The sequence below is a fragment of the Oncorhynchus clarkii genome, chromosome 5, assembly GCF_045791955.1.
Source record: "Oncorhynchus clarkii lewisi isolate Uvic-CL-2024 chromosome 5, UVic_Ocla_1.0, whole genome shotgun sequence".
NCBI lineage: Eukaryota > Metazoa > Chordata > Actinopteri > Salmoniformes > Salmonidae > Oncorhynchus > Oncorhynchus clarkii.
This window is the reverse complement of record NC_092151.1, coordinates 46020749-46046113: the sequence shown is the minus strand read 5'-3', so window position 1 is coordinate 46046113 and position 25365 is coordinate 46020749. Positions and strand designations below refer to the sequence as shown.

Genomic DNA, 25365 nt, shown 5'->3' with positions numbered 1-25365 from the left:
GAGGGAAAACAGAGGGAAAGAGACCGCTCCCACGCTCCTAGATTGCTTAGTTCAAACACAAGAACCGCAGAAATGAAAATAAAAAAGAAACCCACCACTTCGTCCTCGAAGCCTCCGGCCAGCACCAGCGAATAGGAGCCATCGTTACTGCGGCCGTGGATACCTCCCACGTGGGGCCTGTGCACTCCAGCTTCACTCACCTTGGAACACAGGAAGGGAGGAGAATATAGATAGGGAGAATGAACAGGAGTGGGGGAGAGTCAGGATGGGTGATGTGAGATATGGGAGGGATAGAGAAAGAGGGAAGGAACGTGCGATACAGGCTATGTAAACAAATCCGTGTCAGAATATCAGATATCACTATAAGCCAATAAAGTTCACTTAAAGTAACAATCCTTTCGGATTCAACATCGCCATGATTTGAAAATATAACATATTGTTCGAAACATTCTCTCTGTTCTCTGTGAGGAATCATCCAACATGTATCACCCTACCGGTGTGACCCATGGTACGAAATCGTGTTGCCATTGGCTCACCTGAACACGGAACTTCCATGTTGTTCCCACGGGAACACCAGGTACGGGCCCGTAGTGATTGGAGGGGACGATGGTACATTCCTTAGTGCGCCCCACACAGGCCATACCCTGAAACAGGAGCATGGCATTCAAGCAAAGGACCTATTCATGCATGTTTTAGCTAGCATGTATTCCCACGCTGGACCACACACATTACATAAACAAAGGGCTTACTAGTAGAAGCTTTAGTTACCATAATAGCGTAATCAGACCTGAATGGTTCTGTATATATAACAATAATAAATTTTCAAGGGCTGGAAATGTTTCTTGTTAAAGCATTGGACAATTTGATTCATTCTTCAGTCTTTCTTATCTCATAACATTTCCAAATGATAAGACAAATAAATGAGAAAAACAAAACCTCTAGCACTTTCATGTATATAGATGTTAAAATGTACAGAATAGGCTGTTTTCAATTAACACGGGATGCGTTCTAAATGGCGCGCTACTTTTGACCAGAGCCCTATGGACCCTTGTTAAAATTAGTGCACTAAATAGGCAATAGGGTGTCATTTGGGAAGCATTAATGTTGTATACTGGGAAACAATGGGGTTATTTTTCCGCAAGTTTGGTTCCAGGAAAAGAACTTCACTCTGCTGAGTCATTTTAAATGGCATTGTTAGCGTCGCCTCACAGCTTGAGAGGAGAGCGCCAACAAAGAATTACACACAGCTTAGTCAGAGCATAAAGGCCTCACTGTGGGCCTGGGCCATGTTCAGTGGGCACCAAACGGAAGGAAACGGAATAAAAAGTAGAGGGTTTTGTTCAGTAGGGCTAGGGTTGCACATTTCGGGGAACTTTCAATAAATTCACTGATTTTCCCGAAATCCCAGTTAGAGGATTCCTAGAATCAGGAGGAAATAAGCAGGAATGCTCCAACCAGGATTTCAGGAAAACCAGGGAATTTATTGAAAGTTTGTGTAATTTTGCAACCCTAATTTGTAGGGTACAATGTCACAAAACATTTTGCAATGGAAAACGAAATTGAGTGGTTCTTATTGGACAAGTCCAGGTAGTCCCTCCCTGTCTCAGTCTGTTTTCTTCCCATTTGGTCACTACTGCTACCTGCCAATGCACTCCTTTAGGAGAACTTAGTGAGGAGATTCAATGAATACAGCCCAGGCAGGCGTGTTTTGCGTGGGGTAAAAGTTGACTGAATTCGTTTTGGGCTGCTTCCCAAACGTGAGCCAGATGCCCTGTTCAAAGCCTAGGGCAAAGTCAACTCTAAACAAAAGTGAAGTAATTAAAGGAGTAACCCAGGTTGTGAGAGTATGCAACAATTCATCCGCCACACTGACCCTCAAGACAGAGGCCCCTCACGGGTACGTGCTTAGTCCCCTCCTGCACTCCCTGTTCACCCATGACTCCAACACCATAATAAAAAGTTTGCAAACAACACGACGGTGGTAGGCCTAATCACTGATGACAATGACACAGCCTATAGGGAGGTCTCAGACCTGGCAGTGTGGTGCCAGGACAATAACCTCTCCCTCAACATCAGTAAAACAAAAGAGCTGACCGTGGACTACAGGAAACAGAGGGCCGAGCACGCCCTCATTCACATCGACTAGGCAGTAGTAGAGCGGGTCAAGAGCTTCAAAGGAACGACAATGCCTCTTCCCCCTCAGGAGGCTGAAAAGTTCTACAGCTACACCACCGAGAGCATCTTGATTGGCTGCATCACCACTTAGTATGACACCTGATTGGCATTCGACAGCAAGGCGCTACAGAGGGTAGCGCGTACGGTCCAGTACATTGCTCGGGCCGAGCTCCCTGCCCTCCAGGACCTCTATACCAGGCGGTGTCAGAGGAAGGCCCAACATTTATAGTCTGGAACCAACAGGAGGACCCTGAACAGCTTCTGCCCCCAAGCCATAAGACTTTTAAACAAGACTGCTAAATAGCTAATAAAATAGCAACCCGGACTACCTGCATTGAACCTTTTTTTACACAAACTCTTGCACCGACTCTATCCACACACTCATACATGCTTACATTGACACCGCAACACACAAACACTACATATGCCCACACACACACACAAACATGCATACTGATGCCACACACACACTTTGACACTCACCACATACACTGCTGCTACTGTCTATTATCTATCCTGTTGCCTAGTCACTTTACACCTACCTACAGTGCGTTGGCCTACACACAATACCCCATAATGTGGAATTATGTTTTTAGACATTTTTACAAATGAATTAAAAATGAAAAGCTGAAATGTCTTGATTCAAAAAGTATTCAACCCCTTTGTTATAGCAAACCTTAAAGTTCAGGAGTAAAACAATTTGCTTAACAGGTCACATAATAAGTTGCATGGACTTACTCTGTTTGCAATAATAAAGTAAAACATTTTTTTAATGACCACCTCATCTCTGTACCCCACACAGACAGATAATTGTAAGGTCCCTCAGTTGAACTGTGAATTTCAAACTACAAAGACCAGGGAAGATTTCCAATGCGTCGCAAAGGGCACCCATTGGTAAAAAGCAGACATTAAATATCCCTTAGAGCATGGTGAAGTTATTAATTACACTTTGGATGGTGTATCAATACACCCAGTCACTACAAAGATGCAGGCGTCCTTGCCAGAGAGGAAGGAAACCACTCAGGGATTTCACCATGAGGCCAATGGTGACTTTAAAAACAGTTAGAGTTTAATGGCTGTGATAGGAGAAAACTGAGGATGGATCACAACATTGTACTTACTCCACAATACTAACCTAAATGACAGAGTGAAAAGTGAAGTGAAACTGCAAAAAAGACAATGCAAAGAAATAGACTTTATATCCTGAAAACAAAGTGTTATGTTTGGCGCAAGTATGAATGAGATATTTCTGCATTTTATTTTCAATACATTTTGTAAAAATTATAAAAACATGTTTTCACTTTGTCATCATGGGGTATTGTGTGTAAATGGGGTGAGGAAAACAATATTTAATAAATGTTCAATTCAGGCTGTAACACATCCAATTATTAGTCAAGGGGCATAAATAGTTTCTGAAAGCACTGTATATGTAGTACATAGCTACCTCAATTACCTCGTACCCCTGCACATCGGCTCGGTACTGGTACTCCCTGTAGAGATCTACTTTGTATTGCTAATATTGTGACTCGACAGGCCGAAAGCTCAGTTTACTCAACTAGCCTGGGCTTCTGTTAGCAGCACAAGGCGCTAGACAATGACAGTGTTGACGGTCTGCCTGCCCATGTGGGTGAGTGTCTCGCTCACTCATTCAGCTGCCAAAAACCAAGGGGGTCCTCCTTCTGAGTGTCACATAACGTGAGTTGCGGCATTAACATATTTGCTCCAGTAACAAGATATCTCCTCTTTCTAAAGAAAAATAGAATAGTCTTTCAAGACCAAAGTGTGTTTGACAACAGCTGATAATCAGCTGAGGGGAACACGCTGTACCAAAATGAACAAACGGCAGGAATCAACACAATTGCACATTAGATGACCCATTCTCAGTAGGATGAGCCCGGTATGTTGATATTTGTTGCTTACTGCGTTCATTTTTTACTAAACAGTAATTCCTAAATAGTATTCTGATTAGTACACAGTATGCAGTTGAAGTAGGTAGGAGGCAAGCCAGATTTCTGACACGGCCCGTCACCTTTCCCCAGTCCCTCTGACTCGCTGTTGGGGCTAAGGGGTTAGCGTAGTTAGTATTATAGACCCGGTCTGTCTCACCTTGCCCCAGTCCCTCTGACTCTCTGTATGGGCTGATGGCATCTTTGCTTTCTTCTTACTGGCCTTCAGCTTCTCACCAGCCTTCACAACCTCGCTAGTGTCATTCTTACAGGTGGGACAGTACCTGCCAAGTAAAACAGGCAAGAGCCAAAAGTCAGTCACTTAAAGGAGTAGGTGCACTACCCCCTCAGAGCATGATCAATATAGGGAGTCAATATAGGGGGCGTGTTGTGTTTAATGGACAGAAGATAAACTACTGTTGGTGCTATACTTTTGGTGTCATTGTCTCTTGGAACTTTGAAACCTTTGATAACCACCATAAAAATATGGCACTAAATAAAAAACACACACGCACGTATGTGTAATATATATATATATATATATATTAATCTATATATTAATCTATATATATATATATATATATATATATATATATATATATATTAATCTATGTATGTGTAATATATATATATATATATAATCTATGTATGTGTAATATATATATATATATATATATATATATATATATATATATATATTTTACACATACAATATATGTAATATATATACACACACACACACACACACACACATATACATAGATTCATATGGCTAAAGCCATTTCTCAGTCATCACTGACATGCAGAAATGACTAACACTCAATGCGTGTTTGTTCATCATTAGAATCAATGGACCACATATTGTACATGCACCACCAGCCATTAGTGCACAGGTCTATGGGTCGGTCTCTGTCTACATCCCAAATGCAACCCTATTCCCTACATAGAGCACTACTGTACTTTTGACCAGGGCCCATAGTAGTGCACTGTATAGGGAATAGGGTGACATTTGGGATGCTGCCTACAGTATGTGTGAGTGAGTGTAGCGCCCCCAAATGGTGGGAGTGCATAGCGAAGCTCACCAGTCCTCGTCGTCTGGTATAGTGGAGAGCGGTGGGTTGAGGCAGTAGATGTGGAAGGCCATGTTACATTCGTCACACAGCAGCTGCATGTGGGCGTCCTGCTTCCCTCCGCACACACAGCACGAGCAAAACCTGCACTCAGAGTCGGGGTCCGCCTTGCAGTGCTTACACTCGGGCCCGCTCTTCCCTGGATCAATCCCAGCATGTGTAGAGTACATACACACACAGACCCGTGAAAACATACACATGCACCAGTGTGCACACACCCACACAAATACATATGCAAACAATTGCCGCACACACAGGCAAACAAAAACACAAAACAAATACCCATGCACACACACACGCAAACCAAAACACACATACTGATGGCAATAAACCATGTGAAATTGCAAATTGTGCCATTTTGCAATGGCCATTTTATCATTGAGGCTACTTGACGAAAACAATTCAGAGTGAATTCTCAATATTACCCCCTTAACCCTATCCTAGCCCTGACTGGCTGGTCTGAAGACTGTAGTATTGAAGCGTACGTTTGAACTGGCCATCTGCAGCAGACAGTGAGGGTGCTCCAGTCTTCTCAATCTGATATATCTCATCCAGAAACAACAGCTTACAGTCTGGGATGACGTCCCTTGGCCCCCTGGGGGGGAGAAAGAACAGTCCTCGCTCAACAACAGTCAGCAGAAATATCTACGTTGCATTACAGACCTACGTGGTTCACAATACAACCAATAAGTAACCCACAGCCTTTACATCTGATTATATGAAACACTGGTAAAATGAACCTCTTCTTTTGCCTTTACAATGTCAGATCTCATCTCCGATTCTGCACTTCACACCAGAATATGAAGTTTCACAACAATACCTGTAGACATAAATATACCTTCTATATACACGGGGTTTATACACCACAGCTCTAGTCTCCTACCCCAGTAGGATCTTGACGCGGACCTCCTTGTTGGTTCTGGAGATCTCATTGAGCGCAGTAATCTCAGCGTCGAACCAGAACCCCCTCTCCTCTGGGATCTCAATGTTGTAGTTCACCATGACAACAAGGCCTACACTGAGCTGGTCCCACCGGAGCAGAGTCCGAGCCCGCGGCCTCACGTTACCGCCGCACATCTCCACCACGCCGTTCTCAGGGTAACTAGGGAGAGGAGAGAACACCACCACCATCCTAATTACAAACATCAACATTAGATTAAATACCAAAACACTTCACCTGATGAATTGGTAATAAAAGTACGATATCCAGATGTGTAAAACTCAAAACTAGTTATCCTCAAAATGAATACAGAACTGCGTAGTAGTTTCACTTAGTTATACCTGTTAGTCAGATGTAGCAAGCTGAGCAGAGAAACTGCTAGGACAGGCCAAAATGATATATTTTTTAATACAGCCAGACAAGAGAAATTGGAATTTCACACACGTAAGCACAAAACTTCAGAGACAAATCAGCATAATATGCAGCTTGGACTGGGACTAATGCAACAGGCTTCGAAAGGGTTTAACAGCTCTGTATCTCCGTAAGAACAGACAGAGGAGGAAATGAAACACTGTGTATACGTTGCAAATACATCCTCCAGTCTGAAAAAAAAAGCAACTCTAAAAAGGTGGCATATTATATGTGTGTGTGTGTGTGTGTGTGTGTGTGACTAACTCACCACTCCAAAGTCAGGTAGCCCCCGAATAAGGATTCTAAGGTTAATAGAGTTACACTTCAAAAGAATGTCCGACATAAAACCAGTAGAGGTGGTCAGTCCTGGAGAGGTTAAACAATAAAGGTGATTGACCATTTTTTTTTTAAAGGGACAGTGAATGCTGGAGACTAGCTCCCATACCAAGGCCTGCATTAGGCAATGCTTTCATCACAATCCACCCCACACAAGCACGCACTCTCTGCAGTGTCACAAAATCACAGAGCTCTTCCCCAGCATCACTACATTGAAGCATGTCAACACAATTTAAGTGACAAGCACACTAGACACATCTTTTATCTTTAATAAACTGCTGAGTAGTTTGTGGGATTTTACCGTTAATATTCCCAACACACCCATCCTAGAAATGTGACAGTGGTAGTGTCCTATCTGACCAGAGGAGGCTGACGGGTTATTTTGCTGATGGATGACAAGATAAATTGGGTTCACAGACATTAGCATGGTGAAGAGCCTTAGTAGCCACTGGCTGCACTGTGAAGGTGTCTCCTATTTCCCCTGTCTAGTGTCCTTCACATTCTCCTCTCCTCTCCCTGCAATGTGCTCCGTGCACACTCAAGTTCATGTTCCGAATTTTAATCCATGGTTCCACACACACCCTACCTCTATAGCACCAGGGCTGACACTTCACACAGAGGGAGAGAGAAAGACCAGCCTACGGTTCACAGCAATATCCTCTACGTGTGTGTGTGTGTTTTGGTGCCTGTGTACGTGCATACCAGAACACATTGTTTCACATTGTAGATTAACAGTGAAGACATCAAAACTATGAAATAACACATATGGAATCATGTAGTAACCAAAAAAAGTGTTAAATATGGATTTTATATTTGAGATTCTTCAAAGTAGCCACCCTTCACCTTGATGACAGATTTGCACAGTCTTGGCATGCTCTCAACCAGCTTCATGAGGTAGTCACCTGGAATGCATTTGAATTAACAGGCGTTCCTTGTTAAAAGTTCATTTGTGGCTACTTTGAAGAATCTCAATCGATATTTTGATTTGTTTAACAATGTTTTGGTTACTACATGATTCCATATGTGTTATTTCATAGTATTGATGTCTTCACTATTATTCTACAATGTCGAAAATAGTAAAAAATAAAGAAAAACCCTGGAATGAGTAGGTGTGTCCAATCTTTTGTCTGGTACTGTCGATAGAGTAGGAGCACTAGCGACGAAAGCTTGAGCACATTGATAGCTCCGAGATGTCGGTGTGAGAGTAGCAGGCTAGAGGCATGAATTTCCTTTTTTGGGTGGAGGGGATTATAGAAGCTCCGCAAGGAGAGAACAGAACAAAAGTCAGTGCTCAGCACACAGTGTTCCTGTGGCAAAGGAGAGACGGGAACAGCCCAGTGGAGGAGATTAGTCCACCCCGGGCCATACAGACCCTCATACTGTACTGTACACAGCGCCTGTGAAGAGCAGGAAACTAGAAGTGGTTCTAGAATGGAATTTAGAATCTGGGTTTTAGAATCTGGACTCTAAAATCTGGAAACCACAATTTAGAATCTGGCATTTAGAATCTAGACTCTGGAATTTAGAGTGTTAACTGAAGAAACTATGAAAGTGTTTGTCATTATCATCATTATGTAGATTACCAAACAGGGCACCTATACTGCATGTAGAAGAGGTATGCGAAAACGAGTATTTCCCCTTAGCTCAAATGAAGCACTGCCATGGGTGTCAGATAAGCAGCATGGTTTGATAGGGTGTCTGGGATTCAGATGAGGACACACACACACACACACACACGAGTCTGGCTGATCTTATCTGAGTGTAATTACGCCATGACGACATCACATGGGCGAAATGATCACATTCCGTTAATCTCCCTGTTCATTTGTAATTTTATATTTCAAATGGAAACCTTGGGTTTTTCCTTTTAAAAGATCTGTTTAATCAAATTGAATCTGAAAACAAGAGGGGAGGATAAGTAAGTGAAGTGCAGGAGAGGACAGACAGTGGGTGTGTGGAGGAGTAGCTGACTACTACTGGAGGCGAGTAGGCAGTCCTGGAGCTATGAGCTATTCCAACAATAAGGGTTGCTTAGTGTGTTTTAAACAGTATTCGTTTACAACTGAATGGAACCTCAGGCCTTTTGATCTCAGCAATCGTGGAATACTGAATTAGACCTCGTACATTTAAGTACAAGGTCTAATTGATACGGCTAAACCACAGAGCAGAAACGTGACGGCAGCGGGGGCTTCACTAATACAGTGACCGTCACAATTGGAAAATAGCATGTAGCACGACCTTTGCAGCGATGCAATAGTACATTCCTTCTGGTCTTTTTCATATAACCATTTCATGTGATCATTGTTTATGCCTTATTTATATATCTATACTTCTTTGCTTTGGATGGATGCACATGCATCGGTTGGGCCAAATGCTACACTGAAAGCGTTGGTTGGGCCGAGAGCGAGTCCCACCACAAGCCAGATCTGAGACGCTTGTTAGAATGGAAAAACAGGCCAAAAGAATGCAGACGATTCTCCATCTTGGAGGCAACGGTTTTGAGCCTCATTAAGATTTCTTACAGATTAGTCCAAGACTTTGAAGTAAAACAGGTGGTTTCAGTTTTGACAAGCTGTTTTTCAGCCTCAAATTATTACAGCAGGCAGGCGAGCCTTGGAAAGCCTTGCCTAACCACACAACACAACACACACACAGAGAGAGAGAGAGAGAGACAGAGACAGAGACAGAGACAGAGACAGAGACAGAGACAGAGACAGAGAGAGAGAGAGAGAGAGAGCTGCTTGGCTTGGGGTCATTTGAAATATAAATGTTTATTTCCCATCATCGTACTGAAATATGCCCAATGAGTAGAACAGGGGTGTCAAACTCATTCCATGCAGAGCCGAGAGTCTGACGCTTTTTGGTTTCAATGAAGACCGATACAACTAAGTGAGGGGAGTTCCGAACCCATCGGTCACCTTAATTCAATCAATCAAACACAAGAGAGGAGCAAAAAACCTGCAGACCCTCAGCCTTCTGTGGAATGAGTTTGATACATATGGGCTAGAGAGATTGTAGCTACAGAAGTGATGTAAGTGGTTCACTAAGCGAAGAGCCTTATGCACCTCACTCGCAACATGCTCGATGTGCAGCTCAATTTTAGGCAGCAATTGGAATGGGGTTTAGAGTAACGCTCCCCGAGAACTCCGCGGTTACCTTGGAAACGGCTCCTTTGAATTCATTTCCCTGAAAAAGATGACTCCAAATTCCATCTAGCAGCTCTGTTCTCCTTTCCCTTATAAGCTGCAGGCAGACAGGCAGGCAGAATCAGGGGCTGTGGTTTTAAACTAGTTGCCCCAACCCAACCCCTTTTTCCTTTCCCTCTGAACCAAAGAGTTGTGGGTTTTCATCCCCAACAAAGGGACTTTCACCATCCAGCATGACGTAGGGTGATTTCTGATTATTTACGTAAAAGGAGTACAAGAACAAAACAGTTATATTAATACGTTGTAGATGTTAGCTACTGTGACGACCCTCCCACTGTCTGCCGAATTCTCTCTTTACGCTCGTTTTCCTTAATAGGATGACGGTGGGCGGAGCCGGGAGGGTCGTCAGCGAAATGTGTGTTCTGGGGATAAATACACCTTTCCCCCCCATTCATTGAGGAGCCTTCTCTCCACACAGACATACTATTTTTGGTTGTGGCGTTTTGTGGCTTGTTTGTTTTGGCACCTCTCATTATCACCATCTTTGTACGCAACCACTCTCTTACACTACTGATTACTGACTACCCACACACACACACACACAGCATTGTTAAATTGTATATAGTTTACATTTCGTTAATAAACATATTTTTGTTATTCCGTTATCTGCACGTTGTCTCCCTCTGTTTTGGGCTACGAGCCGGTTCGTGACACTACTTTGCAAAACTGTACATGTCGTCCAAGTTTTGGTTATAAACACCAACTACTGACAATGTTTTCAGAGAGGCCATGGAAGTGGAGACTCAACATGAAAAATGGAAAATGAGAACATGGAAAATGGACATTGGAAAATGAGACTCAACATCTCAGATTACCAACTGACTTGTCTACTGTATTAAATCTGGTTCTTATGCTATTACTGCAGGTGACTAGCCAGTGTTTCAGAAGGTTATCTGTCTGTCTTAAAACATGCAAAGCTCACTGATCTACAGACACTTATTTTTCGGGAATGGATTTCTGAGACAGGAAATAACTCTGTTCCCTTTTGACCTGCCTTTGAACTCAATTCGACTTACTGGCCAGTGCCCCACCAGCCTAGTAAGGAAAACAGTTAATGCTGCCATTTCATTACTGCTTGGAGCTTTAGTTTTCCAGGTCAAAGGTTACTGAAGGAGTGGCTGGCACTTTTGGTGCAGCAACACATAAAAGGGGTATTATGTCAGATTGATCACCACTTCTATTGCATGCAATCACACCTCCTCTGTATTTACTGGGGCGGGACTACATACTGTAAGGGGATATCAAAGCACTTCTACAGCCAAATATATGGCATGTAATGGTATCTCCTGAACTCCCCAGCAACCCCAGTCTACACAGCTCTGACTCACAGTGAGCTCCAAACGCTCTTGGACAGTGACCCTCTTTCTTTCTCTTTGTCATTTTGGCTCTGTACTCCAGCACTTTGGATTTGAAACGATACATTGACTATTGGGTTAAAGGGCAGACTGTTAGCTTTAATTTGGAGGGTATTTTCATCCATATCGGGTGAACCTTTTAGAAATGACAGCACTTTTTGTACCTAGTACCCCCCATTTTAGGGGACCAAAAGTATTGGTACAAATTCACTTACGTTTATTAAAGTAGTCTAAAGTTTAGTATTTGGTCCCATATTCATAGCACGCAACGACTACATCAAGCTTGTGACTCTACAAATGTGTTGGATACATTTTCTGTTTGTTTTGGTTGTGTTTCAGATTATTCTGTGCCCAATAGAAATTAATTTGAGTCACTTTTATTGTCAATAAGAATAGAATGTGTTTCGAAACACTTCTACATTCATGTGGATGCTACCATGATTACGGATAGTCCTGAATGAATCGTGAATAATGACGAGTGAGAAAGTAAGACGCACAAATATCATACCGCCAAGACATGCTAACCTTTTACCATTACAATAATAGGGGAGGTTAGCATTTTAGGGGGGTATGATATGTACGTCTCTAACTTTCTCAGGATTATCCATAATCATGGTAGCATCCACATTAACGTAGAAGTGTTTCGAAACACATTGTATTCTTATTTACAATAAAAGTGACTCCAAGGGCCTCCAAGGGCCTGAGTAGCACGGTGGTCTAGCTGTGCCACTAGAGATTCTGGGTGCGAGTCCAGGCTCTGTCGTCCAGGCTATGTGCACAATTGGCCCAACGTTGTCCGGGTTAGGGGAGGGTTTGGCCGGCAGAGATGTTCTTGTCCCATCGCACTCTAGCAACTCCTGTGGCAGGCCGGGCGCAGTGCATGCTGACACGGTTCGCCAGGTGTATGGTGTTTCTTCCAGTGCGACTGGCTTCCGGGTTAAGCAGGCATTATGGCTCGGTTGGGTCGTGTTTCGGAGGACGCACGGCTCTCGACCTTCGCCTCTCCCGAGTCCGTACGGGAGTTGCAGCGATGAGACAAGACTAATTTGTCCCATCGCTGCAAGTTACATCAATTGGATACCACAAAATTGGGGAGAAAAAGGTGCAAAAAAAATACATTTAAATTACTCCAAAATGACACAATACATTATTTACCATTCATTTCTATTGGAAACAAAATAATCTGAAACAACTTGAGTCACAAGCTTGAGTCACAAGCTTGATGTAGTCATTGTGTGCTATGAATATGGGACCAAACACTACACTTTTTACTACTTTATTAATACACAAACAGTATAAGTGAATTTGTCCCAAAACTTTTGGTCCCCTAAAATGGGGGGGGGGGGGGGGGGGGGGGGGGGCTAGGTACCAAAAAAGGCTGTAATTTCAAAACTGTTCACCCAATATGGATGAAAATACCCTGAAATGAAAGCTGACGGTCTGCACTCAGTAATTGTATCATTTCAAATCCAAAGTGCTGGAGTACGGAGTAAAAAACAATTATTTTAGAGCTCACTGTACCTGGTAGGATTCATCACAACATACCGTACTCCTACTTACCAACCAAAAGTAGGTGACCCATTCCAAAAGAATAGGACCTACTGTAACACGCCTAAAAGAAACCAAATGGCAGGGAATTAAGGAAAGCAAACCTGGGTGGGTGAAACTATCAAGTGTAGATGACCCCTCCCCAAAAAGGGGGGAAATAAATCCAAAATAGGGTTCCTAAGTGGGAATTCCCGACAAGTCATGCTGCCTTTTTCCTCAGGTGCACCAACTTACTCGTCATATTTGATATGGTACGTGACATCCTCCTCCTCTTTGTCTGTGGCAGTAGAGTCTGTTTGAGAGGTGGAGGACGCAATCCCTGGCCCACTGTCCGAGTTTAACATTGAATAATTATTTCCATTACTATTGTCCGTGGAGGAGGAGGGGTGGCCTTGGCCTGGCTCGGCCTCCAGCTTGCCATTAGTCCTTTTGCTAGGCCTGCCAACCTTGCCCGCTGTAGGAGCTTTGCTGCTGCTGTTCTGACCCTTTGGGGTTCGTGCCACCTTGTCAATGCAGGCTTCAAACCAGGCACCGATGCTTATGTCTCTGCAGTCCACCAACTCATTTATCTGGGAGATAAGAAAAAATGGAATAGTTTAGCTTTTAAACATTCATAAAAACACACATATTATTCTTTATCATTTTAAGAGTACACCTGGCTTCAGTATTAAATGAAAGCAGGCGTCTGGATAACTAAATGTATGCTGCATCAAAGAAAAATGACAAAGACATATTGGACATTTAAAAAAAAAAAAGAAATAGACCTCTGCAATTACTTCTAAAAAAAAAAAAGTTTACTATTTTTGACAAGCATTTGTTTACAATGGAATACAAAGTGGCTGAAAAAAAAAAACATCGGTGGACCACTGGAAGCAACAAAATGAGAAAAACGTTTAAATGTGAAATTGGGTTAGCCTAGTTATTGGTGTTTAGCTATCAATTCTCCAACTAGCCTCTGTTTATTTAAAGGCCCAGTGCAGTCAAATATATATTTCCAATTGTGAACAATTATGATAATGCCCTTTTAGTGTAAGAGCGGTTTGAAAAGACCTGAAACTTCTGAAAAGGCCTGAAACTTCTGCCTGTTTTGGTGGGATGGCCTGCCCGGTGAAATCATCAGGCGTTAAATTAGTTAATTGACCAATAAGAAGAGAGTTCCAAACCTCTCTGCAAATCACAGCTGCATTGGTCCTTTAATGATGGAAGAAAAGCAAAGCACACAACTGAGACAGGCTGAGTTTGGCCTTGCCCCTCCCTGTCCGAGGCGTGGGCCTTGCAATGTTGATATTACAATGTGAATCATGGCTAAAGAAATTGAGATTTGCAGAAGCAGTGAGCTCTATACCCTTCATTTAAGTTAATGGTTGCAGGTCCAGAGTATTATTGATACAGAGTGCCACTATTTTTTAAGCAGTCCTTGTGGGCTTGTGGAGATGACACCGCTTTCACTATCTGTCTCCCCTGGAGCTAATGACATAACCACATGAAACAGCAGTCTGACTGAAGCATCTGATTCTCATCCAGATGTAAAGTGAGGAACCAAAACACGCTTCTCCAGACTGTGGGTTTTGGAGACCCCACTGGTTCTTCGTGACTAACACCCCCCACCCACCCCACCCCCTCTCTCAAGGCCTTTATAATGACGTCTGAAATATTCTGTGTTCCATGCATTCAAGGCTTGGGTCTGGATTCAGATCGCCTCTTGATGCGTCCTCAGTTTATGTTATGATGAGTAGCATAGCATAGTTAGCTAATAGAGTTAGCAACTAAGGATTGTATCACTGTTCTGGAATGTTCATCAGTTCTGGAAAGTTCGTCAGTGAGTGTTTGTGGACAAAGACTGAGGGGGGAAAAGTAGCAACATCATAGTAAGGCAGCCTTTTGGTCTACTCTTAATATTCACATCCAAAGCGAAAATATTTTGTGACACAACATCGGGAATCTGTGTATTGGTTGGACTTCCTGAGCTATGCATCATTCTGGTGGGTGGCGACTGAAAATAACCCTACCATAATATAGCCCGGTGTCATGATGTTGGCCTGGGGGTAGGTTTATGACAGTCATAAATACAGTGGGGCGAAAAAAGTATTTAGTCAGCCACCAATTGTGCAAGTTCTCCCACTTAAAAAGATGAGGCCTGTAATTTTCATCATAGGTACACTTCAACTATGACAGACAAAATGAGAAAAAAAAAATCCAGAAAAATCACATTGTAGGATTTTTTATGAATTTATTTGCAAATTATGGTGGAAAATAAGTATTTGGTCAATAACAAAAGTTTCTCAATACTTTGTTATATACCCTTTGTTGGCAATGACAGAGGTCAAACGTTTTCTGTAAGTCTTCACAAGGTTTTCACACACTGTTGCTGGTATTTTGGCCCATTCCTCCATGCAGATTTCCTCTAGAGCAGTGATGTTTTGGGGCTGTTGCTGGGCAACACGGACTTTCAACTCCCTCCAAAGATTTTCTATGGGGTTGAGATCTGGAGACTGGCTAGGCCACTCCAGGACCTCGAAATGCTTCTTACGAAGCCATTCCTTCATTGCCCGGGCGGTGTGTTTGGGATCATTGTCATGCTGAAAGACCCAGCCACGTTTAATCTTCAATGCCCTTGCTGATGGAAGGAGGTTTTCACTCAAAATCTCACGATACATGGCCCCATTCATTCTTTCCTTTACACGGATCAGTCGTCCTGGTCCCTTTGCAGAAAAACAGCCCCAGAGCATGATGTTTCCACCCCCATGCTTCACAGTAGGTATGGTGTTCTTTGGATGCAACTCAGCATTCTTTGTCCTCCAAACACAACGAGTTGAGTTTTTACCAAAAAGTTATATTTTGGTTTCATCTGACCATATGACATTCTCCCAATCTTCTTCTGGATCATCCAAATGCTCTCTAGCAAACTTCAGACGGGCCTGGACATGTACTGGCTTAAGCAGGGGGACACATCTGGCACTGCAGGATTTGAGTCCCTGGCAGCGTAGTGTGTTACTGATGGTAGGCTTTGTTACTTTGGTCCCAGCTCTCTGCAAGTCATTCACTAGGTCCCCCTGTGTGGTTCTGGGATTTTTGCTCACCGTTCTTGTGATCCTTTTGACCCCACGGGGTGAGATCTTGCGTGGAGCCCCAGATCGAGGGAGATTATCAGTGGTCTTGTATGTCTTCCATTTCCTAATAATTGCTCCCACAGTTGATTTCTTCAAACCAAGCTGCTTACCTATTGCAGATTCAGTCTTCCCAGCCTGGTGCAGGTCTACAATTTTGTTTCTGGTGTCCTTTGACAGCTCTTTGGTCTTGGCCATAGTGGAAGTTGGAGTGTGACTGTTTGAGGTTGTGGACAGGTGTCTTTTATACTGATAACAAGTTCAAACAGGTGCCATTAATACAGGTAACGAGTGGAGAGGACAGATTTTGTCCAAACCGCACCATATTCCTGCAGTGTAAACAGTGGTAGACTTCGTGGTAGGAAATCTAGCGTGAAGTGCGTTGTCTACTGGCAGGAATGGTGCGCTTTGGACAAATGTTGGATTCGGACATTTATTTGATAATGAGGGACACATTTCACTTTATGTCTGGTAAGTAGAGTTCCTAGAGATTATACATATGCTTTTGTTGACAGGAAACATTTTTGTGGGTGAAGCCAGCTATTTTGTGGTATTGTTATTTTCTGTTGCCACCCACCAGAACGATGGACAACCAATACACATTCTCCCAATGATGTGTCCCAAAGCTAAGAATATATCAGAGTGCATACATTTTTGGTATGTGTATGTGTGATCCTTGCATAAATTTAACCCACAACTGAGTCACACAGGGCCAGTCATCACCTTGATGGTATATGGCTAGCACAGGCTTTTCATTGAGCCAAGAGACTGTTACTGTCCATGTTCCAGCCAATATCATTTACAGCCACTGTGGTTCACCAGCAGCAGGCCAGCATGCCTTTTCTCAGGGTTAAGTTCTGCGCATGTGTCTCTTGGCTTGGGTCTGCTTGGCATCCTTAGCCCCAGCTCCCCTGCAGCTTGGCTACGGTGTTAACTGTTACGAGGACGTCTATCAAAACGCGTCAGCCTTGCCACTTACTGCAACGGAGTATAAAAAAAAAGAAAATACCAAGAAAAATCTTAGCAACCGTTTGTTGCGTGGCAATAAAAAGTTTCCCCAATTCAAATGTCTGATTCATTGGGGAGATTAAACGTGTCACAACATGGTTACCATGAGGCGAACGTTCAGAGCTCCAGTACAGACATAATTCAACAGGGAAATTTAAGTAAATGGCCCAAATTCAAAACTCTTCTCAGAGTAGGAGTGCTGACGTAGGAACAAGTCCCCCCCTGCCCACATCGTATTCATTATGATCTAAAAGGCTAAACTGATCCTAGAAATCAGCACTCTTACTCTGAGAGGCTTCGTGAATACGGGCCCAGAAGAAGAACAACCTCCACTGAATGTCTGTTAGCGTCACCCTAGAGTAGAGACACACACCGTTTCCCTGACGACTGGCACTAAAAGGAGATGTCGCCTCCAGCGAGGGATCTAACCAGGGTGACAGGGAGGGGAGAGGTGAAGGGCAACATGACCGTGCCAGACACACACGCACAAAACAGCCAGCCAGCCAGCCAGTTAGAGAAGGCGAGAATGGCACCCACACCACTGGACCTGCTACAGTAGCGAAACACTCCAGAGCCTGTTGTCTGTATCCACTGGTCACTATGGCAATCAAACACAGAATGCTGAGGGAGTGAGAGGCAGATGCCAATTCAAACTACCAAAGGCATGTGGGTCCAAAAACCACAATGCAAATAAGAGGTAGTGTGCCAGTGCCATCAAGGAAATGAACGACGAAACAAACGTCAGTATCTCCTAAATTGTGAAACTAACCAAGCTGGACTAGAGGACAGAAAGTAGGGGTTTGAAACCTTTCAAGACACAAGTATACTGTTGGGGAGAGTTGTATCCTTAGGGGTCGTATCCTCTGGTTCATGTGGTTCATATCCGGCTCAAAAGGGCCATTATTGAATGAACATAATATTATATAATCTCATACACAAACCACAACCTGAGAGAAAATGGTACCACAGACCAGCAAGTTCTTTCTCTCACCTTGAACACCCCAATGCCGGCGTCTATGAGGAAGGGACGTGTAGAGGTTGATGGCTGGTTGTCGAGCTTCTCCAGCAGTGCTGGTGGAGTAGAAGACTTGGCCCTGTTGTTATTGGGATCACTGGTGTTACTGGTACTGGTGGTACTGCTGTTACTGGTGGTTGTGTTGTTGTTGACTGTGGTGAGGGTAGGGATTGGTTTGGGGGCCACTATGGTAGGCTTGGATGGGGAGGGTGTGGTAGCTGCACCAGCCGTGGTGTTGGGGGAGGTGGGAGGCAGAGCTGTACTACTGGACATGGGCATGGTGTCACAGTCCTTCGGGGTGACAGGGGGTGCAATGGGCGGGACGAGGGGGCTGTCGGGAGCGTCCCCTGCCTGAGAACGGATTAGCAGCTGGACGATGTCGTTCAGTCCCACGTTGTAGTCATACAGCGTGTGGCCATCTTCCATCTGAAAAATATTAACACACAAATGGATCTGTTAGTAAGGCAGACATTTTGTCTGTGTTTTGCTTGAGGTGGGTAAAACAGCTGTGTGACAGTCAAACAGCGTATGGCCATCTTGCATCTGAAAAATCAAACACACGGATCTGTTCGGCAGCCATTTTGGTGTTAGTTTTTTCTTTTTGGGGAGGGGGGGTGTTCTCTTCTCAGGCACTGGCAGACATCTGCTCAATATTAAAATGAACAGCATAGCATCGCCGTCAGAAGCATATATCGAGCCGGAGCTGGTTGTCAAGCGCAAACAAAGAGCTCGGCAAAAAGACAGAATTCCACAGTTCTTCAGAAGGGTGAGGAGGAACAATGAGTTGATGCTCAACACCATTCGGAATAAAAGCTAAAAGCTACGGGGAAATAAACAAACATCCATTCCTGAACAAAATGACACAAATCTCTGCCTTCCACTGCAGTTTTTTTCCCCTCAAATAAATAAATAAAATATTAAATCTGGAGGGGGGGGCACACTACCTAAGTCGCTATGGCAACCAATAAAGAAGCCCCCCCCCCCCTCCCCTCCATATCGACAAACTCCCTCCCCACAATCTCGGTCTGTCTTTCAGATGGTGGTGTGGCGCATTTCCGCAGTCATGGGTTTGTGTCAGAAAATGGCTCCACTTCTGAGAGTGAGAGACTCCTCACGTTAAGAAACATTGCATCTCTGGCTGCCTCATTACTTGCCACGTGTTTAAGTTACTGTATCTCTTGTTATAGCCTACTTCCATGAAAATGTTATGGTATAATGGTGAGCAAACAGCTAGCTGTGTCCCAATGGATCTATGTAGCTTCGTCTCATCAGAGCAGAAGCGAGCGAGGTAGCCAGTGACCAGACCATTTCCCATCCTCCATTGTGTTGGAGAAATGGCCACTCGCTCCTCTCCTTGGTTACTTATTGAGGCATAAAAGGAGAAACGAGAGTGGAGGCGCTCCAGACTGGCTCCTCTAACCTCCCTTATTTAATAATCTCATGAAATTTAGAACAGAGCAGGCCGCCCGTGATCGCCACAAACACTCTGGTCACCTGTCTGTGTGCGTCCATGTCTGTCTGTCTGCCTCCCATGTGGAGTAAACTGCATAGCACAGAAATATAATTACTACCATCACAGAACATTGACTTCAAATGGGAATGTCCGTTCTAGTAATTCTATTTCTATGGTAGACTAGACACCATCATGGAGAGAAGGGACACCAGGCAGGCTGCGGCACTCCGACTAGAATTAATCTATTGTGTCGGGAAAAGCCTATTTTATTTCATGCATGGTATCCCATAACACAGCGTACATTAGCCACGTTTGGCCTTTAACTGGAGAGTCAATTACGATTTGCATAATCTCCCTCTTCAACAAGACATTTTATAGGCTCCTTAGGGCTTAGGCAATAACAATAATTACACTCAAACCCAGGTCCAGTTAGTACCCATGATATCCGATGTTATAACGCTTCTACAAATTTGGGGTTTAGCTATGGTCAAGGGATGGTAAAACATTTGGGGGCGATTGGATGTCTTCCATCCAGTCCATTTGAAAAGTTATGGTTGGGCGATTCTGTGTAAAAGTCGACCTGAGCGTTCATTTCCAAATGAAACCATTATCCTTAAGGTCTATGTGTTGGACTTCAAGCTTTATTTGAAGTTTAATTTCATGAATTTTGACCATCTACAGAGTAGGTGGCCAAGGCTTTTCAGTCAATTATATTTCATGGCTTTTAGAAAGGGCTCACAAAGCTTGTTTTTCCACTCACAGCTGTTCCCAGTATTAGTTACGAAGATGATATGTTAATGAAGCAATACTACGTTTTGTTTGCGTATTCTACAGTCCTGTAAAATGTAGGAGGTTGACTGGGACAGGCAATGTAACATCCATAAAATAAAATAAATGGGGGGGGGGGGGGGGGGGGGGGGGTCATAAAACATGCACCTTATCTTGAAACTTTTAGGAAACTGAAGGTTTTGTATGGTCTAGAATTGGTTCCGCTCTTTTCATTGTCAGTATCCTCTTTCAGCGTTTATGATATCCGTAACATCTATAACAGTTGTGGATGTGATGGATATTGATGTATCATATCTTGGCTTCAGAAGCTTGTGCATTCACCACGTGTGATTGCTCTGGGACGTACGTATTCTTCAGAATTTTACTGAATCAATTGTTGACATCTAGAAAACGGATTCTAGCTCAGATTCTCTTGGAAAATATATGCCGAAATGCATTTCTCATACAAGCGATTCCTCTCACAAATCCGGACCAAAAAAAAAAAAAAAAAAAAAAAAAAAAAAAAAAAAGAGTGATTTTGGAGATTTTCACAACATGTAATCCATAGCATGGTCCTTAGGAAGGATTGTTGACATATATATATATATATATATACATATATCAAAAAGCATAATTGAGAAACAATAAATCAAAGTTGGCATATGTATTACATTTTGGCACATTTTTAAATACTTTGTTGAACATAAAATACTCTACGGGCATATCAAAGTTCCACAGTGGGATGTAAATGTCATCGTCAATAACAACATTAGGAATGTGCAATGAAACCTCAGTCATCGGCAAGACTAAGGAGGAAAAGAAACACGAATGGAAAAATATTTTGAAAGCATGGTCAAAAGATCGACCACGTGGCGGCAGTGGCACAACCACTGTGTGTGTGTGTGTGTGTGTGTGTTTGTCTGCGTTCGTGCACGCATGTACATTTAGGCGCGTGTGTGTTCATGCGCGTGTTATTATTTGGTTGTTAGATCACCAGTACCACCTCTCCTCAGTCAAACTAATTTCTTTGTTTATCCGAGGTGACGTCTGACAAGTCAGCCAGACTGTCTTTAAAAAGCTCATTGCTAAATCATTACAAGCACGTCACTCAGACATTGACACACACAAACTAAAAATAAAAAAAACAGCAGGAGATGTGCTTTGCTTACGCACTGGCAAGGTCACAACATATTCTGAATACGTAATAATTAAAACAGCTACTTTTGTATTTGAACAAGGTAATTGCTGGACGGATCCTGTTCATTACGATACAGAATAGAAACCTAATCTACTCCAGGTGGAGGGGAGGGCAACACTACATCACCAGGCCGAACCTGGAAAAGTCTATTCGATACTATCCTGGCTGACAGGTATGCTTTGGCATCTAGCCTATCAATGATTTAACGCAACAGAGAAAAGTACTCTGTATACGCAATTAAAATGACAGAACATTTCTATTATAACCATTGAACTTTTGTGGTGGTTATCTCCGCCTGCCAATTAAGTGAATTGGACCACCTGAGATTTCTATCAGAATTTGGAAAGGTGTTTCTGAGTAAGTGCCAAGCCTTTCAAAAAGAATCGGTACGCGACCTGTGCTTCCGAAATGCACTTGGTGCATTCGTGTGTACGCACGCACGTACGTGTGGCGTTTGTGTGTATTTTTGTAAGCGAGTCAGGGCTGGTGTATGTGTGACTATTCATTTCACTAACACAACAAAGGTGCAAAACCAAATCAGTCAGTGGGGCTGGTGGTCAGATACTAGTCTGCAGTCAGAGCCTGGCAGGGAGCAGGGAACTCTGGGATAGGGCAGGAAACGCCCAACACACACTGCTCAACCAGACAGTGAGCTCCACTCCCTACCCCTCCCCCCACCACCCAAACCACCCCTCGCCTCCCGCCCGCTAGACTGCCAATAGGAAAAAAATAGGTCACGTTTCTAATCAAGAGCGAACACCCCCCAAGCAGCCCAAAACACTGACATGGAACTCGCTGTCTAGCCTATACCCAACTTGCTTTATTTATTCATCGATACAGAACACACACATTTTTTTTTATACCTTAAAACAGATTCCTTTCTACATCTGTAGTAATTATATGGATAGAAAGAAGTTGGCTGAAATAGACTCGGCTTGCTCTCCTCTTCCCCTAAACCTTGTTTCTTTCTAGCCGTCGTGTTCGTAAAGCAGGACCCTGCGTTTTTTGACAAGCCGGTCTGGTAGAGTGAAAAAGAAAGCACTTCCATTTTCCTCGCTTTACCAAGAACAACTGACACTCAGTTCCTGTAGCTAGCTGATATTCAAATTAAGTAAAACACAGTCTTCACTGAAAGTAAAACATCACCACTGAAGGAACCGTAAACAAAATAACTAGACTGAGCTGACACGGTGATAACTAGCCTAAATCCAAATCCACATGCAGGGATACGAACATAAAATGGCTAAACTGGGACTAGATATTTTTCCAATCAGATCAACTCTGAAAAAGATCTGATATGAAAAGTTCTGATGTAATTAATCAAAAGACCAATTACATCAAAAGACCAATTAGTGGGGGAAAAAATATCAGAATTGGGCTCTCTGTGTAAATGTAGCCTTTGTGGCATTGATCTACCTCAAGTACCACTGCTTAACTTGGCAATCAGTCATGTACTGTTAACTCTGCAGGCTCTGGTTCATTGAGTAACGTATGTTCACCTGACTTCTAGAAAATCCCTGTTTCTTTCCATTGGAGGTGCGGACATCCCACCGGATGTGATGCAGCCCAGAAGCATGGTGGATCCCTGTTGCAGAGGGCATGTGGCAAGCGTTTGGTGAGAGCAAATAGCTACTAAAAGGTTGTAAGATGAACGGTTGAAGAAAATGGGACACCCTGCTTCCTGGGCCCTTTTTTGTTCATTTAATTCGTTACGTTTTAATCTTGCATGTTTTTTTTTTTAAAGTAACTTCTTTGATACAACTGAAAATAACTAAATCAACAATATGTGAATGGAGAATGGGTTGAGTCTTGAGTTCAGTTATAGAAAAAACCATGCCTTTAAATAAACATTTTGAAAACTGGTCCTTTGTTGTCTGCCTCTACTTCACGCTGCCTGCGCAGCACGGATCCAAAATAAAAATCGGTCACTTTTCCACCACGTGAAACACACAGTCCCTTTCTTAACTCAGAAAGGACACCAACTTCCATTAGCGTAACTGGATTCAAGTGCCCTCAGACGTGTCAGACAACAGGCTCCAAACCTTCAGCCCAACCCTAAACTGGAGAGCGGGGCATCTGTACACATGGCTGACTGCAGCACACACACCATCTTAGTCCCACATAAGCAAAGACCCAGGAACGCAACCAACCAGCTCTCTTACAGAGCCATATTGCCTCTCATATACAGAGCCATATTGCCTCTCATATACAGAGCCATATTGCCTCTCATATACAGAGCCATATTGCCTCTCATATACAGAGCCATATTGCCTCTCATATACAGAGTCATATTGCCTCTCATATACAGAGCCATATTGCCTCTCATATACAGAGCCATATTGCCTCTCATATACAGAGCCATATTGCCTCTCATATACAGAGCCATATTGCCTCTCATATACAGAGCCATATTGCCTCTCATATACAGAGCCATATTGCCTCTCATATACAGAGCCATATTGCCTCTCATATACAGAGCCATATTGCCTCTCATATACAGAGCCATATTGCCTCTCATATACAGAGCCATATTGCCTCTCATATACAGAGCCATATTGCCTCTCATATACAGAGCCATATTGCCTCTCATATACAGAGCCATATTGCCTCTCATATACAGAGCCATATTGCCTCTCATATACAGAGCCATATTGCCTCTCATATACAGAGCAATATTGCCTCTCATATACAGAGCCATATTGCCTCTCATATACAGAGCCATATTGCCTCTCATATACAGAGCCATATTGCCTCTCATATACAGAGCCATATTGCCTCTCATATACAGAGCCATATTGCCTCTCATATACAGAGCCATATTGCCTCTCATATACAGAGCCATATTGCCTCTCATATACAGAGCCATATTGCCTCTCATATACAGAGCCATATTGCCTCTCATATACAGAGCCATATTGCCTCTCATATACAGAGCCATATTGCCTCTCATATACAGAGCCATATTGCCTCTCATATACAGAGCCATATTGCCTCTCATATACAGAGCCATTTTGCCTCTCATATACAGAGCCATATTGCCTCTCATATACAGAGCCATATTGCCTCTCATATACAGAGCAATAACAAGACGATTGAACGAATGCCCTGGTTTTCCCCAACTAAGAAAAAAAGTGTCAATGCTTATCAGCCCGTAGTGTAATGTTGAAAATGTGTGTGTATTAAAAACAGTTCTTAATCTGTCTTTTTTTCACATTTAGGAGCATTTCTAAATATGCCATCAGTGCAAGTGGCTTTCTTTGAAACAAATTTTCTGTGAAATATTAACCCTGAGAGACGCTCACTCGCCAATAGAGAGGGAGCACAATTCAAAAACCAGCCAATCACAAGTCTCAGAGTAGATGTTTAGCGGACGAGGGTCTGCTTAGTAGAGTGTTCTGTTTTTGTGTGTGACAAGACGGTATGCTCAGGATCTAAAAGAGAAAGGCAGGGACTGTGCTCTCGGAAAGGGAGAATCTGTGACCGACTATAGGCAGGTAGAGATCCGTTCACAGACTTAATTAAGAGACTGTTACAAGACCTCTGTGGCTCTCTAACATTGACAGTCATTCAAACGCAAGGGCATAGTACACGTGCTTTGAACTAGGGCTAGGACGACGCCATTTTGAAATTGAATGAGTCTCCTCTGGCTCCTGGCAACAGTCTTAATAGTGTGACGGTAGTCGGTACTGCGCGTGGTTCATTCTTCACATTACTTCACACGTGTAAATCCCCCACCCACCCTGCCTGCTATCCTGAGGCAGAGGAAATA

The 25365-nt window shown here is 43.2% G+C and overlaps 1 protein-coding gene across 1 annotated transcript in view; it reads right to left on the bottom strand.

Annotated features, from left to right (window-relative positions):
• The window catches only part of LOC139408921 (E3 ubiquitin-protein ligase UHRF2-like), a 40941-nt gene that overhangs the window by 13066 nt on the left and 2510 nt on the right, over positions 1–25365 (bottom strand). Inside the window, exons 2-9 of the mRNA XM_071153381.1 lie at positions 18154–18603; positions 13282–13616; positions 6135–6353; positions 5737–5846; positions 5204–5390; positions 4282–4405; positions 537–644; positions 96–200 (exon numbers count right to left, since the gene is read on the bottom strand). Coding sequence (XP_071009482.1) covers positions 96–200; positions 537–644; positions 4282–4405; positions 5204–5390; positions 5737–5846; positions 6135–6353; positions 13282–13616; positions 18154–18603 — 1638 coding nt within the window. The remainder of the gene's footprint in view (positions 1–95; positions 201–536; positions 645–4281; positions 4406–5203; positions 5391–5736; positions 5847–6134; positions 6354–13281; positions 13617–18153; positions 18604–25365) is intronic.